This window comes from Solanum stenotomum, chromosome 3 (assembly GCF_019186545.1).
Source record: "Solanum stenotomum isolate F172 chromosome 3, ASM1918654v1, whole genome shotgun sequence".
Classification (NCBI taxonomy): Eukaryota; Viridiplantae; Streptophyta; class Magnoliopsida; order Solanales; family Solanaceae; genus Solanum; species Solanum stenotomum.
This window is the reverse complement of record NC_064284.1, coordinates 991,121-1,009,985: the sequence shown is the minus strand read 5'-3', so window position 1 is coordinate 1,009,985 and position 18,865 is coordinate 991,121. Positions and strand designations below refer to the sequence as shown.

At 28.4% G+C, this 18,865-nt stretch overlaps 2 protein-coding genes and 1 pseudogene across 2 annotated transcripts; all 3 read left to right on the top strand.

Annotated features, from left to right (window-relative positions):
* The first annotated feature begins 2,729 nt into the window (after window positions 1-2,729).
* LOC125857484 (uncharacterized) lies at window positions 2,730-3,315 on the top strand (annotated as a pseudogene).
* Window positions 3,316-4,775: 1,460 nt separating this feature from the next.
* LOC125857670 (uncharacterized) lies at window positions 4,776-5,129 on the top strand. The gene has a single exon (XM_049537281.1). The coding sequence runs from the start codon at window positions 4,776-4,778 to the stop codon at window positions 5,127-5,129; it is 354 nt and encodes a 117-aa protein (XP_049393238.1).
* Window positions 5,130-15,774: 10,645 nt separating this feature from the next.
* Window positions 15,775-16,447, top strand: LOC125857488 (uncharacterized). Its single transcript, XM_049537093.1, has one exon. It carries the CDS (start codon window positions 15,891-15,893, stop codon window positions 16,272-16,274), a length of 384 nt encoding a protein of 127 aa, XP_049393050.1. The 5' UTR covers window positions 15,775-15,890; the 3' UTR covers window positions 16,275-16,447.
* Window positions 16,448-18,865: the final 2,418 nt, after the last annotated feature.

The following is an 18,865-nucleotide window of genomic DNA, read 5'->3' as shown; positions in this document are numbered from 1 at the left end:
TTTTGTAGAAATTAAAGATAATTTTATTTATTTTGTTCACCATTTAACACCATTAATCACTTTTTCCTAAAACCTTTCTCTATTCCTTCTTAAAAGTATTACTAAATTACAATTAAGACACTAATTACCAATATAAGTCACAATTGTATTGATTATTACATTACTCTTTTAATTTATACTATTCAATAGTTAAAAGTTTATTGATTACTACAAATACTAGAGCATGTCATCTTCACCAATGTAAAAATTTCTTCTTCTCTTTTCCTTTCTTCATTATATTTATACTAAAGTACATCACTTTGGTTATGTTTAATTTTATAATATATAGAATTATAGATTATTTGTGACTAACTTCTATTGTTTATAAGATGAGCATATCTTGACGAGTACAATATCTAATTTATGTTACCAAATTGCATCACTTTGATTGTGTCTAATTTTATAATATATAGATTATTTGTGACTAATTTCTATTGTTTACCAGAAGATAAGATGAGTATATGACAATTTTGGTAATTCAAATCCAAATTCAAATTCAATCTTGGTGAGTACAATATTTCACCCATGTTACTCTTTTCATTTCAGCTTGTTTGATATCTTTTAGCAGTATTCCTTTTTATTCCTTTTTTTTTTGTTTTGTTGCTTTTTTCCTCATTATTGGTGATTTTACTGTACTTATTATTCTATGCATATATATTGTTTGTAAATAATCTTTATTGTTTACAGTGAAAGATAAGATGAACATATGACAGTATTTGGGGATTTAAGTTTAAGTTTGATGAACCCACTAGGAAAAGGAACTCCTACATTATTGTTTTTGTCCATTAATCTTTAATGGTGAATATTGACACTATGTACAAATTAAATATTAGAGGCTAGGATAATTTTCTTAAGTATTCCTACAAAGATTCTTTTATTTATTTGTTTTATTTTAATTTATTATAATTTTCTTTGGTACTCCAACAAAGATTCATTTATTTATTTATTTAATTTTAATTTATTCTTACACTAAATAATATTTTTGAAATTTCAGGTAAATTATTTTTAACTGTGAAGGCTTGAATCGTTTTGTTCATTATTCTTCAAGATTTTTTTTATTGTTTCAACATTGTATATAAATTTTTTTTCTTCACAAAAGTTAATTCTTTTGTTCTAATGAAAAAATTGTGAATAATGAAATCAATTTTGAGAATTAGGAAATTCCACAATTTTTGTTTATGTTTACTTTTTAGAATAATTTAGAAATATTAACTAAAATATAGATAAATTTAAAGGAGTATTTTTAGTTAATACATATAAATAGTTTGAGTTTAATTTATTTGAGTACTTTATATTCTTTGCGTAATTGAGACTATGTATCTTTCAATCTATTCATTTTTATATAAATAATAGGTAGTATATTATAATTGTAGTAAAAATTAGTCAAGATAGAAAATGATTTACAAATATTTCATAAGCTAAAATTAGTGAAAGATGAAAAATAAAACTAATTATTACTAAACAAAAGAACAATAACTTTCGAATATATATATATATATATATATATATATATAGTTGATATCATAAAAATCTTTTATTTAAAGGAACAAAAAATAGAAATAAAAAAAAACATCATTTTCCGTACAAAAATATTTATTAAATATATTTAAATTAAGCTTATGTATATTTCAGAATAAAAAAATTATGTGTAGAAAAACATATCCATAAAGAGTTCAACTTATTAAATTAAACTTAGGGAAAAAGGTCTGAAATATATTCAAACTTTGATCAAAATTATTGTAACAATACCGAACTTTGGAAAGGACCTTTTACCCCCTGCACTATTTAATAGTGTATTTTAAAGGTATATATGTGTCCACGTGGACATCATAAATATTACAATATTATAAATAGTAACGTGTCCACGTGGGCACATACATACCTTTAAAATACATTATTAAATAGTGAAGGGGGTAAAAGGTCCTCCATAAAGTTTGGTATCGTAACAGCAAATTCGACCAAAGTTGAAGTATTTTTCAGACTCTTTTCCCTTAAACTTACTTTTCTTATTAAAATAAGGAGAATAATTTTAGGTAAAAAATTTTCATAAGATCGAAAGTTCTCAAGTGATTTAAAATTACAAAAGGTATAAAATTTAAGTACTAATAATAAACTTAATTAAGACTTAAAATTTGATATATTTGGATTAAACACTACAAAGAATCTTTAGAATATTTGTAGTACTCAACTATTCAAAAATTAGTTATTTGGCGAATTTAATTAACGAGCTATTTATGATCGCGTGAAGCGCGGCTAAGTTCACTAGTTATTTATAATAGACTCTTATAATATTATCATTGATGTGAGGGATTATTGCAATTGACAGTTAATACCTAGAAAATCTTATTGATAAATTAATTAATTAATTACTCAGAAACTGAATATTTATCTCTAAATTATTACTTTATTATTTATTTCATTTTAATTGGTCTTTTTCATCTCACCAAAATCAATAGTCATGTTTTCACTTGCCTTTCAATGTGACTCCATCATCCACTTAAATAAAGTCTACTAAAGACTTTTATTAAGTGATAAATATATAGATTATTACATGTTGTATTATATATATAATTTAATGCAAAAATTATTAATTAGTACCTTAACATAATATTGTATTAACTTGTGTTGAGATTATTTATTTATATATCTCAATCAAATAATATTCATATCTTGTATGATATAATTAAATGATGCAACTCATGTATTCAACTCTTCTATCTCTATGATCTCCGATCCTTATATATATATATTTGTTAGTTCAACAAACAGAATTATTCGAACAAAAAGTAGCACTAATTATACTTATAACACAATAATGGCTAATTTGGACCAAAATAGCGTCAACAAAAGTAAAAGCATTAATGCCAATTCCACATCCATATTCAATCAGTCCCGCCGCAAAATGTCATTCCGACGGAAGAGGTTACCGGTAGTGCAACCCGAAGCTGGAGGGAAGAAGCAGCGGCGGAAATTCTCTCCGATGAAGATTTTCCGACGAGGTGGTTTGAAGGGACAGAAATTGCACTACTTAGGTATGAAAAAAATAAAAGATTGTTATTGGTCGGCTGTAAACGACATATTGGAAGGACACGGAGAAGTTGATACATTCCGGCGACAACTTGCAACGGAGACCTCTTTTGCTATTCCGGTGATGTGCTTTCCCTTCGCTATGTTTTCACCAAATCCTCGTGCTATTTAAAAGCTTAGCTGAAAATTTTAAGACTATACTATCCTCTCAAAACTCCATTTGTGAGATTACGTTGTTTGTTGTTTATAATTAATTTGTAACTTGGAATGAAGTAATCTCTTTCTTTGATTTGCTTTAAAAAATATGAAACAAATGAATTATATACATCTTAAGTTATTTACTATGGAGTGCCGGCCACTTGATGAGTTATTTGTTCTCTTTTATGAGATCATATATGCATATACTTGAACTACTTTTTTTTTCTTTTATTTATTGGGAATTTATTCAATTCTAAGCACTACAAACATCAAGGAGGGTCAAAGAGCCACCTTGGTCTCTTGATGTGAGATAGTTTAAAATATCAAAACTAAACTTTAAATTATATTTTAATCAAGCCACGTCAAAAGTCATTTCATCAATTCCAAGGTAAGATATAACAATTACGTTTTATATGATCCTAGATAATCTTCACTTTATAATAGAGATTTTGAGGTAGAGTAGAATTAATGTCTATTTCTTATCATGATATCAATCTATTCTTATATTTATTTCAAAGATTTTATCCTCAAATAGAAATATTTTTCAAGTTAAATCCAAGCTAAATAAGTTGTATGGTTAATAAATGGGCTAATTAAGACTTAATAGAGTCTATGGAGCCTAACGGCCTAAAAGGAGGCAAGAGGATGTATTGAAGAAAAACGTAAAAAATACTTGAGAAATAGATGTAGTTTGTCTAGGCCCGCCCAGAATGAATTAATATATGACAGTTTTTGGGTGAAGAAAAGAGTCTACCTTTTCGGTCCATTAGTAGTTGAAAATATGTGTGTAAATAAAAAATTAAAATTAAAGTCCTACTCTAATGGAGAAGTATTTACAAACAAATCGTGGGAAAAAAAAATACACGCGACTACTTGATCTAATTTAATAAAATTGGCCATGGGCCAAAGTTTAACCTTTTTTTTAAAAAAAGTGTTCTCCCACTTATCTTTTTAGTGTGACTCAAATTCTTAACTAATGACTGGATAATGAAGGTGTTCAACCATTGAAGCAAGTCTCACTTGTTATCTTTAAATGATTTAATTCCTTCATCACATGTTTTTATTTCACATTATACTATAATAATAACATATCTAATATAATACCACATGTGAGAATAGAGTATATGCAGATCTTATCCTATCTCCTAAAGATAGAGAGGTTCTTTCGATTGATATTCAACTTAGATAAAGTCTAACTAACAGGCTACACACTACGTTGTATCGTGTATAATTTAATGTAAATATTGTTTAGTACCATCAACAAAATATAATATCATCTTGTGTTGGATTTTTTTTGTATATTATCCATTCAAATAATAATATCGTATCTTATATGTGATAATTTTATGATTCTCTCTATCCTCAAACCAAATCACTTATTAGTTGAGCAGAAGTAATAGGCATTATGCGTCTCATGTTCAACTCGCTATTCACACGATTTCCTTATAAATATGTTAGCTCAACAAACAAAATTATTCGAACAAAAAAGAAATAATACTTATAACACAATAATGGCTTATTCGAACCAAAATAGCTTCAACAAAAGTAAAAGCCATGCCAATTCCACATCCATATTCAGTCAATCCCGCCGTAAAATGTCATTTCGGCGGAAGAAGTTACCGGTAGTTGAGAAGAAGCACCGGCAGAAAGTCTCTTCAGTGAAGATTTTCCGGCGAGACGGATTAAAGGGGGAGAAATTGCAGTACTTGAGTATGAAGAAAATAAAAGAATGTTACTGGTTAGCGGTAAATGATATATTGGAAGGACACCAAGCAACTGATCCATTCGAGGGACGATTTACCTCTTTTGCTATTCCGATGATGGGACTTTCCTTTCCAAGTTTTCCAAATCATCGTGGTATTTGAATGCTAAGCTGAAAATTTTATTTATTTTATTTCTAGTTTAAGACGACCTGCATACTATTCTCTCTCGACTCTATTACATTATTGTTTATTTGTTATTTTTGATTTTCGCCAAAATTAATTCAGATGTTTTACTTTGATTTGCTATATATATATAAATTAATTAATTTATACTATGTATTTATTATTTTTTGTAGTACCAGTTGAATTATTTGCAATCATCATGAGAACATGCATGCACATACGTACTTGAACTATATTTTCTTTAATTTATTGAAAATTTATCCACCCCAATTACCTCTACGAACATGATGGTCAAAGTGCCACCTTGGTCTCTCTTGATGTGAGATAGTTTAAAAAGTACTAACTAAAGTTTAACTAAATGTAAAGAGATTATGGGTACAATTACAAAACTCGATGATCATGCCGCGATTACAGCCGTAAATTTGAAATGATTCTCGCAATTTATCAAGACTTGTGCTACAATTTGCACCCAATATTACCGAGAGATATGTGGTGCAGGTGATTGAAATTGCTCGTCTTTTAATCAGAGGTCTTGAGTTTAAGTTATGTGTATGAATTTTTTTTTTGTAAGGAGCGTTTTCTTTTGAATAAGGCCCTACACAATGTAAATACGAAAAATTAAAAAGAAAAAAGAAGATAAGAACGCCCAATCGAATATGGATTATTAAGTATAAAATGTACGTTAAGCATCAAACTGCGCAAGGGAACAAGTCGTAGACACCACACGAATTAACAATCAATCTTGAGAAATCGTACGATCACAATTTAATAAATCTACAAGACCAACATGTAAAGAGAAAAAATTGATAACAGGGCAGAAATTTTCTCTGATTACTTTTATTTTTTGGAACAATAATTTAAATCTTACTATTTGAAGTGTTCGATCTTTAACTATCAAATGAGCGGGCAACTCAAGTTAGATAGGAGGCATGGATATAATTTCAAAAAAGCTAATGCCATTCTTCATATTTTTCTTGTAATTTATGGATTTTTTTTTTTAAAAAATAATGGTCTATGAATAGCAAAATAAAAATCTTATGAGAAATCATTGATCATAATCTAAAATTTTATAGTTATTCTAAATGTTAGACAACAGTTATTTAATTTGTAAGGTTATAAAAAATATATGAACAAATATAAGATCCTACATTTGAAACTTTATTTGTTGCAATTTCATAAAAAATAACTGCCATCACAAAACAAATATGATCAACTTGAAATTTAATAACTAAAATTACCCCATATACATATTTAAGAGTCAATATTACAGGTATTAAACCTACTTTTAAAAAATTCTTGCTTATAACAGTTTAATTACGGGATATAATATATCACTATTTATTTATAAATTAATTAAAGTTTACTTTATTAAATAAGTAATCTTTTATAATTTTATATTATTTATTAAATTATTTTAAATAAAGAATACTCCATAATTATCTCTTACACAATTATAGGGATTTACATGGATTATTGTTCTTTTTTTACAGTTACAAGTCACACCCCCACACCCCACCTAAATCCCTCACCCCACGTCAATCCCACGTTTAAAAAAAACAGAAATTCTTCATCCGTACTCCATTGAAGCCGATTTTTCAATATCTAAAAACTGATTAGGAGAAATATATTCTCCATACAACAAAATAAAAGGGCAGATCTCTAAGTTGTAATTTTCAATAATTTTAGTATTTTGGAGAAGCCCCGTTTGATAATTGTATTGCAAGAAAGTTTATTTTACCATTTTCATGGAGGTGAATCAGAGGTGTTTGTTGATCCTTTCTGGATTTTGCTGATTTGAGTTCTACTACGTGGGGAATGGTCAAAAATCGAATCTTTATTGATTTTGCTAATGTTTTTGGGAGATTTATGGCAATGTGTAGTGTAGATTGGAGTTTATTATAGGAGGTAAAGATGTTATTGAAACCTTATATGTGTTGTTTGAACTCTTGGAAAGTACTGTTGAGTGTGTGTTGTGTCCTCCAAAAGTTAATTGGATTTTTTACTACATGGGATATGGTTAAATCAATTTAGTAGATTTTTTTTAAATTATTATATTATGCATATTATTGGTATGAAAGCTGACTTAATATACGATTTATGAATATGATATGAATTTGGTCTAATGTTGGCATGAATTGGTATAAAATTTGGTCTAAAAATGGTATGATGTATTACTTATATTTGGTGTGGAACTTGTTTAAATCTATGGATTTTGTCTAATGTTGGCATGAATTGGTATAAAAATGGTATGATGTATTACTTATATTTGGTGTGAAACTTGTTTAAATCTGGTATGAAGTTGGTACACAGCTTAGAGGAAATCTATTTTTTTTCAAATAATTCTCATTATGTCTACTAATCTGGCATGAAACATGAATAATATTGGTATGAAAGCTGACTTAATATACGATTTATGAATATTGTATGAAATGTGTTTTAACATTGGTATGAAATTGATTTATTGTTCGTATGAAAGCTGACTTAAGTATTGTGAATTATTTTTATCAAAAAATGGTATGATATCAGTGGTCCAATTATGTGAATTGATTGTCATTTGTTAAATCACCCATTTTTTTTTTTTGTATAAATTATGACTAATGTTGGTATGAAATTGGTATTTTCTTATGATACCTATTTTTTATAGTAAGGTGGTTTCTTTTTCAATTTCTCTAACTAGGTTGATGGCAATGCGGAAAAATAAAGAACGATGTTGGCGCAATCAGTGAGAGTGAAGTAACTGGGACTGTTGCTAGCAAATTTGATGGATCCCGCATAGCAAAAGAACCTGCTCCAGATACCAGCAATTATCCTACACCAAGACTACAGAGATCAAATTTGAGATAGTTGATTGCAGCTTAGACTCTTTAGTATTTCATGTCTTTTTAACTTTTGAACAATATATATTTGTTTTTATACAGTTTTAAGTATTGAATGATATAGAATATGCACTGTTTTCTTCTAGTCAATTATCAACTACATATGAATTACAAATTGACTCTCATAATTTCAGGATACTAGTTATATACAGACTGCATATCAATAGGATACAAATTTCTGGATATCAGTTATTTACAAACTACATAACAATTGGATACATAAACAGTTTAGTTTTGATATTTAATTGGAGATCAAAATGAACACCATATAATTGGTATCCAAACTGTATATAGTTGACATCCAATTATTCATACCAACATTTATTCAACCTGAAGGATCTCATCTACCACCATGTTTAATTAATATAGATAAGCAGTCGTCCATCACAACAAAATCAGGATTTTTCAAACAAAAAAAAACTTGATTTACTCAGTGACAACAATTCTGGTAAAAAAAAATGAAGAGAGAGTAACGCAGAAGAAAATGGATAAAATGAAATTTTTTAATCAATTTTAACAGATTAGAGAGAAATAAGGAAACTAAATATTCTTAATTAGTTTGAATCTCCTAAATTTATGCTAATTAATAATTATCATCAATCAATTCAAATTTTATTAATACACCTATTTCCATTTTTTTCTTGTTTTCTTCAAAATATATTTATTTTCCTTTTTTATCTTTTTATTTTTTTTCAAAATCGATTTTTTATCCTTTTTATTTTTTTCAAAATAGATTTTTACAATTAATTAAAAAATCTTTTTTTATCTAATAAAATGTTATAATCTGAATTTTTTTATTGTTACAACTTGAAAGTTTTATTCTACTGCTATAACTTGAAAATATCAATCTAATAAATGTCATATATGAAATTTTCACATACTTTAATTACTAGACCAAGTATTCATCCCATTAATTAATTAGATTCTCTTGGTATTGGTCCTTTTCAAGTTAGAATGTGTTTGATAGGATGGATAACATTATCCGGAAAAATCGCATTAATTAATTAGATTCTCTTGATACTTTAGGCGGATCGCATAGATCCTTAATTTAAATAAAATCATGACAAATAATATTAGAAAAAGGATATATATATATATAGAGGTGATTATATTGTGTATAATCTAATGCTAATATTATTTAGTGTCATCAACAAAATATAATATTATCTTGTGTTGGATTATTTATTTATAAATTATAGATATATTTCAATCAAATAACATTGTATCTTGTATGAGATAATTGTATGATTCTCTCTATCCTCAAACCAAATCACTTGTTAGTTGAGCAGAAGTAATTGGCATAATGGAGCTCATGTATTCAATTCTTCTATCTCTATATGACCATATATATATAAAAACATATATATACCTTAGTTCAACAAACGGAATTATACGAACAAAAAAAGTAGTGATACTTATAACATAATAAAAATGGCTTATTCGAACCAAAATAGCGTCAACAAAAGTAGAAGGCATGCGAATTCCACATCCATATACCGTCAGGCTCGCCGTAAAATGACATTCCGGCGGAAGAAGTTATCGGTAGTCCAGCAGGAAGCTGGAGGGAAGAAGAAATTGTCGATTTTCCGACGAGATAGATTGAAGGGGAAGAAAATAAAAGAGTACTGTTATTGGTTGATGGTAAATGACATATTGGAAGGACACGGAGCAAGTGATACATTCGAGCAGCGACGATTTGTAGTAGATACTACCTCTTTTGCTATTCCCATGATGACCCTCTCCTTCCCTACTTTTCCTAATCAGCGTCGTATCTAAAAGCCAAGCTCGAAATTTTATTCATTTTATTTTTTATTTAAGACTACGTACAAATTATCATACTTCATTTACGGATTACATTGTTATTTATTTCTGATTTTCTTTGAAATTAATGAAGATGTTTTTTAATTTATTTATTATAGTGCATGCCACTTGATGAATTATTTGCAATCTTCATGAAGAAAAAAGAAAATGTAAATGGATGTTATAGAGAGGTATCACATTACGTTATTTATATTTAGCTTTAATATATATATATATATATATAGATGTGATAAGCATCAAACTACTGAAGGACATAAGTTGTAGATACCACCAAGAATTATATATATTCAACTAATGGAGCTCATGTATTTAACTCTTCTATCTCTATGATCTCCGATCCTTATATATATATGTTTGTTAGTTCAACAAACAGAATTATTCGAACAAAAAAAGTAGTGATACATTAAAAATGGCTAAATCAAACCAAAATAGCGTGCGTCAACAAAAGTAATAAAAGCATTAATGACAATTCCACATCCATATTCAGTCAGACCCGCCGCAAAATGTCATTCCGGCGGAAGAAGTTACCGATAGTTCAGGTGGAGGCTAGAAGGAAGAAGCACGGACGGACGAGATGGATGGATTGAAGGGGCAGAAATTGCAGTATTTGGGTATGAAAAAATTAAAACAATGTTATTGGTCAGCGGTAAATGACATATTGGAATTAAGGAAGTGATACATTAATTCGATCGACGAATACCTCTTTTGCTATTCCGGTGATGGGCCTTTCCTTCACTACTTAGTATTTGAAAGCTAAGATGAAAATCTTATTCGTTTTATTTATGGTTTAACACTACGCATAAATCACCACTCTCTAAATTTTATTTATGGGATTACACTATTGTTGTTTATTTATTACTTCTGGTTTTCCTTGATATATATATATTTATTTATTATTTTCTGTAGTGCCGGCCACTCTATGAATTATTTGTAATATATCTTCATGCATGCATATACTATACGTACTTGAACTATTTTTTCTTTTATTTGTTGAGAATTTATTCAAGGATATATATATGGTCAAAGTGCCTCCTTGGTGATCTCTTTCTGTGAGAGAGTTTAAAAGGTCAAAATTAAAGTTTTTAACATATTCAGTGAAATCATACAAACTGAGGTTTACCATTGACCTAATTACCATTATCTCGTAGATGTAAAAATGATGTTTTCGAAAGATCCTAGGCTAAAAAGTTTAACTTTACATTAATTTTGGCTACAAAACTCGATGAAATGCTATGATTACAGCCGCGCGCAGGTTTGAAATGATTCTGGCAATATTTCTCAAGATGTATAGCAATAATTTTAACGATTATTATAACTTGATAATTCACCAACATTTTACTTGAAATTATAACCAAAAATATATTTTCATTGACAATTACCGTAACGTGATCTTAAACCAAGTCTTGCGCCCAATATGATCAAATAAGAAATCATTGTTGACTCAAATGGGGTATTATCAGCGCACTTTCATCACAATTAATTGAGTTAAGTAAAATTGTTGATCTCGAATATTTATCGACCAGAACTTTATATTAATTTTAATTAGTATCTCATTATCTAATATATTACTTAGTATCTAATGATCAATAACTGCTCAAGGACACAAGCTGTTGACACAACAAGAATATAATTTACAATCAATATTGAAAGATCTTTAGATCACAATCTAATTAGGACCAACATCATGGTAACATGAGCACAAATAGAGCTTAATTATGATATAATGTCATTTAGGACAATGATAAGAATTAAATTATCGGGTTCATCTTCAAGAATGCATTGATAGCTCCTTCAATATAATAGAACTTAATTAAGAGTACGTCCACATAATGTTTGTACTTTGTAGTTACGAACTGATAATTTCTACGGACATACTCGAAGCTCAAAGCTCAAAGCTCAAGTTCAAACTTTAAAAGGAGCTCGAAGCTCAAGTTCAAAAAATCAATTCGCAAATAAATTTCTTTTGAGTGAGTGATATCTCAAAAAAACTGAAACATCAAAAAGAGTTCGTATCTAAAAACTGGGGCTATTTCAGTCCTTGGTTGTTGAAGTTTGAAGTTACATTTGAATGGTACGGAGAGAATAAAATATTAAATTACTTGCTATATTTACTTTAATTTTAACCGGATAATGGGATATATAATGATAAAATAATAATTGTCGTGTAACCTAAACCAAACAAGTTTTACCTACAATGTTCAACTTGAACTTTGTGACTCTTTTGTGAATATGTACTAATTAAGGTCCTACTTCCAAGTATTTTTAGCATGAAAATTATTTCTTCAAATTGCAACTTACTATCTCCCGACCTCATTCAACATTAAATTACAATATTACTCTATTATCTTGTGGTGAGATTTATTATATTTATTTATATACCTCAATCAAATAATATCGTATATCTTATAAGCCTCAATCAAATAGTATCATATCTTAATTATATGAGATAATATAATTTTATGATTCACTCTTATCCTCAAACCAAGTCTACTCCCTTAGTTGAGCAGAAGTAATTGGCATTATGCAGACCATGTTCTACTCTTCTATCCCTTATATATTTGTTAGTTCAACAAACAAATTTATTCGAACAAAAAAGTAGTAAGTACAACTTAAAACATAATAATGACCAATTTTGACCAAAATAGCGTCAACAAAAGTAAAAGCATTAATGCCAATTCCACATCCATATTCCGCCGCAAAATGTCATTCCAGCGGAAGAAGTTACCGGTAGTCCAGGTCGAAGCCGGAGGGAAGAAGCACAGGCGGAAGTCCTCTCCGGTGAAGATTTTCCGACAAGAGGGAATGAAGAAAATAAAAGAATGTTATTGGTCGGCGGTAAATGACATATTGGAAGGAAACAGAGCAACTGATCATACCTCTTTTGCTATGATCATCGTACCTACTTTCCCAAATCATCGTACTATTTGAAAGCTATAACCTAAAATTATTTTTTATTCGTTTTATTTCTGATTTAACAATTTAGACTCTGCAAATTCATATGTGGGATTACAATGTTGCTTATTTAATTTGTTATTTTTTTATTTTTGTTTAAATTAATTAAGATGTTTTTCTTTTATTTGCTTAAAAATCAATTAATTAATTTTATTTGTCTTAATTTATTTACTTATTTTTTGTAGTGACAGTTGATGAATTCTTGCATGCACATTACGTACTTGAACTATTTTAGTCTTTTATTTATTGGGAAAATTAATGTGTTCAGCCCAAGCACTGGGAGATAGTTTTGAAAAGTTAAAACTAAAGTTTAACGTAATGTAAAGAATTTTTGGCTACAAAAAACTCGAAATGATTCGGGCAATTATTCAACATTTATGGATATATATATACAATTCTAATGATTATCATAACTTGTTAAGATAAATCTTATCCAATATAAAATAAGAAATTTTAATAATTTATTAGGATTATCATCTCGACTATATATAACATAAACGAAATTTTTCCAGACAATCACCATAACTTGATGTTGAACCAAGTCTTGCAATATGATTAAATGAGAAATTATGTTTGAAGTGTACTTTCACATAATGTTTGTACGTTACAAACTGTTAATTATTTCTCCGAACAAAGTTAGAGAACATGAAAATCATACGGATTTACCATGAAAGGAACTCCAAGCTTGAGCAAAATTCAACTATTTCATTTTATTGAACCATGAGTATATGAATGTTTCTTATAGATGGAGAAAAATTCAAATTTGAAAACTAATACTTTTCCCGTTCTCTTTAATTTGTTCATTCTTTTAAAAATACATTTTTCATTTTGGAAAAATCTTTTTGGTCAGAAAATTTGGCCAAAATGATATTTTTTCTATGTTATTTTAACTTTTTAAACATTTTTACCCTTTTAACATAAATACATTTTAACTAAAAAATGGAAAAAAGATCAGTTTGTTTTAAAATAAAAAATATTATAGTTTTTTTAATTCTCTGGCCATTTAGCACTCCCCTTTCATTTTTACTTGTCATTTTTAACAACAACATTTTCAGCATGAAATCACACAAAGTAAGGTCCAAAGACAGAAGAGTGTACGCAAATCTTACGCTACCTCGTGAAGATAGAGAGGTTATTTTCAAATACTTATTTGATCCCTTAGTAACTTGAACCCACAACCTTACTATCGTGAATTGTGATCAACTTGAAATTTGCGACTCTTTTCGATCTGGAAATGTACTGAGGTCCAACTTCCAAGTATTTTTAGCATGAAAATTATTTCTTTAATGAAACTCACTCCCTCCCTTCCATTTTGCTAGATATGTTTTGTTTTGCACGTTCTTAATTTGATTAAATTATTTTAGGTGAAATTTTAAGAACATGTTTTTCGAAGTTAGCACTTTAAAATTAATAATTAAATGCTTCAATTGCTAGACCAAGCACTTTCATCCCATTAATTAATTAGATTCTCTTGGTATTGGTCATTTTCAAGTTGGGGAGTGTTTTGTTATGGATGGTAACATTATTCATAAAATATTTTTGAAGTTTTTGTGTCAGGTCAGTAAAAAAGTGTTGTAATTTAAAATTAAAAAAAAATGACATTTCTTTATAAAATTAGAAAAAAATCAAGTTTCATAACTGTCATGTTACTCTCATTTTCCGTCTCCAACGCATCCTTCCTCCACCCCATCCACACCAACCTCGCACTTTACTGCATTCCCTCACTCACATAAACAAATATTTTGGTATAATATTTTTTTGAATATTTACACAAAAAATAAAAAATAAAAAGAAGAAGAAGAAGAAGAAGAAGAAGAAGAATGACAGAATAATTTCTTCTCTAAAAAGAAAAAAAGAATAAGAAAATATTCAAGGAAATATCTTTTTTGGAAAACATTCTATTTATACCAAATACTCCCTTAAATTTGATATATTTTCTTTAAAGACGTTTATGTTCAACTTGCCACAATTTAATAAAACGACGTGCTAATATTTTAATTTGATTCGACATCTATTCTACCTACTTTAGATACTATTATCTATTTTACCACGTCGTCTAATATAGTTCTTATATTTATTCAAAACAGTTTATCCAATATTAATACTAAAGTTTATTCGAGCTAGCATAAAACATATCTTTTGAAGTTAATAATTTTTCAGAGGTGGGATATACTCTGCATCTTCCTTTTCAAGCACTTAAGTAATGTAAAAATCATCGAAGATAATAATTTTGGGCTTCTTTAAAAAAAGTATAATATTAAAACAATTTTTGTCATAGCAAAGCGATTGCAGATAAAAAATTTGTTGCAATGAAGTTAAATCTCTTTAAAGGGAATGAGATATCCAATGTTTATCCTGAAAATATTTATTTTCTTCATTTAGTTTTTCAGTTGTAATTTTATTTTCAATTTTTCATCAACAAATAAAAATTATAGGTTAGTGAATGGGCTAGACTTTAGAGCCTATGGAGCTTAACGGCCTAAAATGAGGCTAACAAGAGGGCTACCATTTCCATCCATTAATTATCCTTAATTAGTAATAGCTAATGTGCGTAAAATAGAGGAATTTTTGTAGCTCAAATTATATTGTTGATTATATAAATTTTCACCTTATAGATGAGAGTTCAATTTTCCACCTCGTAATCTACTTTTCAATTTTCCCTACCCCAATTTTGAAAAGAAAAATAAAATTATGTGTTTAAAATAAAAATTAAGTTGATTGATGATATAAAATGATGGGTTTACATGATAATAATGTAGGGTTATGCAAAACTTAAGTTATTTAATTTGTGCATTACATATTTTTGTGTATAATTTAATGTTAATATCGTTCCGTATCTCCAACAAAATATTATATTATCTAATTCTGAGATTAATTATTTATATTTATCTATATACCCCAATCAAATAATATATATTGCATCTTATAGTATGAGATTTTATGATTCGATCTGACTATCCTCCAACCAAACACCCCTTAGTTGAGTAGAAGTAATTTCCATTATACAGCACTTACTTGGTCAACTCTTCTATCTCCTTATATATTAGTTCTCAATTCTCTCAGAATTATTCGATCAAAATCAAAACAAATAATGGCTTATTCTGACCAAAATAGCCTCAACAAAAGTAGAAGCCATGCCAATTCCACATCCATATTCAGTCAGACCCGCCGTAAATTATCATTCCGACGAAAGAAGTTACCGGTAATTCAGCTCGGAGCTGGAGGGAAGAAGCACCGGCGAAGATTCCTTCTGTTGAGGATTTTCCGACGAGTCCGAATATTAAAGGGGCTGAAATTGCACTACTCAAATATGGCGAAAAAATTAAAAGAATTTTATTGGTCAGCGGTAAATGACATATTGGAAGGGAACGAAGCAGTTGATACATTTCATCGAAGCCTTGCATTGCAGAGCTCTTTTGCTATTCCAATGTTGGGCCTTACCCCGACTACTTTTTCAAATCGTAGTGTTATTTGATAAAAGTTAAGTATCTTTCAAAAATAATCTATCTACTTCCGTAAGGTAGGGATAAGATCCACATACATTTTATTTTCTAAATCGCACCTTTGGGGACTATATTGGCAATATATGTTGTTGAAATTAAGATCTTTTGCTTCGCTTACCAAATTATAAATATATTAATTTGTTTATTATTTCTTTTAGTGCCAATTGATGAATTATTTGCAATGTTCATGAGATCATATCCAAACATATACTTGAACTATTTTTGCTTTTATTTATTGGGTTTGTTATGAGCGCTTTCGTCACTATCGAATGTGTTAAAATTGATGATCTAGAATGGTTATCCCTAGAACAAGAAGACAAATAATAGTCGATAAGAATATTACATAAGATTTTAATCAGTATTTTAATATCCAATATATTAATATCTAACCAATAAGATTAACACCAAATGGAATATGCAATAATTAACTATAAAACGTGACAAGTATGAAACTGCTCAAGGACACACGTCATTTTCACTTTTACCTGATCTATTTTATGATGGTTTTTATTTATTTTTTGCTTCTCGAAATAAATATTTTTTCATGGAATATACGTTTATATTTCTGTATCATACCATATTTTTAAAGATAAAATTATGTGAACATAAAGATTCATCCATTCTATTATTTGAAGGAAAATCATGCAATTAAATCATTGTAGACATGACCACAAGAATTAACAATTAAGTTCTAACTGCATTATTTTTTCTTCTTGTTTGGTTCGTGACTTGCAATAAACCCACAAAACCAACAACATAGTAACAACTTATGGACAAAAAGCCTCAATATCTCTCGCAACTTATAGACCTTTTTACATGCTTATATATGGATTATTATTGAACAAACTGAAAATCTTATGACAAATCGCAATAGCCCAATCTAAAATGTTATAGTAATTGCAAATGTTAGACGACAATCTAATGATTAATTTGTATGAGTGAGGTTTATAAGAACAAACATTAGGTAAATTTAACATTTACAGAAAGGTAATTTGGTAATAAAGACAATATTTGCACGTAAAAATAAAAATAAAATAGCACCTATGAAGGAACATTTGAGTAAATCAGCCCAAAGAAAGTTTGGGATATTAGTTGCTGATGGTCCCATTCGACAAGGTGTGCACTGGATTTTTAGGTTTGGGCTTGAAGCCCACTGTTAAATTTTGAAAAGACATCTTACAAAAATGGGTCTATACTATAATAATAATATGAATTTTCCAACTGATTTCTTTTTGAAAACTAATTAGTGTATGAAAATTCGTTGAAACATAATCACTTATCATATACAATTAATCATCCCATAATATTTTTATGAATTTCGAAGTTACACAAATAAAAAAGTTCAAAAGTACAGAAAATCTGTGATTGTTTTTCAATTTTACAAGTCCAAAAATGGCTATCTGAGAATTTTTCTCTTATGCATTTCTATTGCCACGGTCACGTCAATACAAAAGCAGTTAATTTAAACAATTTTCCTTCGATAGTTGTCCCTCTAGCTACTCTACTAAATCCTTGATGGTTTGATATGCGAGATAAGGATCATAATTTCACGACAAAATATGAGATTATTTTATTTCATATTTGATTATTGACCATTAATTAGTCCTGCATGCAATATTTAATCTCACCATTTGTACTTATCTATACCATATATAGAAGTGAAATAGCTAAATCCATGAGATATATAATTCAATTCATAAGATATTCTCATCTATCTCATCTTTCATACCATATAACAAATAGTCACTGATCAGCAAAATATAGTAAAAAAATGGATTACGTAAAACCATTTGTGGTATTTATAATATCAAACTTTCTCAACAACTACTTTAACATTAACGAAATTAGGCCTCTTTATATTCCTTTAATAATATCTAGTGGTTTAAAACTACAGAAAAAAAAAAACGTGGTAGCACTATCTTTTGGTGGCTATCTATAGATAATGTGTCCTCTAGCTAGTCCTAGACTCTGTTTTTTAAGAAATACTCCAAAAACTAATTATAACTCCCACAAGACACAAGTGCTTTTTTTATTTCTATATTTCTCGATTTACTGGCAAATTCTTTATTTGGTAGTAGCTTTTATGTTCTGAACTACTGAGTCTATAGGTAAACTAATATTTGAATAACTCAAAAGCAAGAACTGAACAACTTACATATATGCATTTTAAAAAATATACTATTCATTGTTTTTTTTTCATTTTAATTACTTGGATTTAATGCACTTGAGTCGAGGGTCTTTCGGAAACAACATGTCTATTTCTACGAAGTAGTAATAACATATATGTACACTATACTCTCTCAAGACGATATATAGTGAGATTTTACTGGGTTTTTTTTGTTATTATTGTCGTTGTTGTATACTATTTATATATTATGGTTGTTCGGCCTCAGCCCCTAGTCTAGCTAATATCTAGACTCTAGTAGATATAGGGAAAATTACAAGAATACACTATTTAAAACTTTAGTTAACAATATATACATATACTCTTTTTTATTTACAAAAACTAAGTTTTTAATTACAAACATAACAAAATATTTAATTTTTTATTTGTTAAAAATAT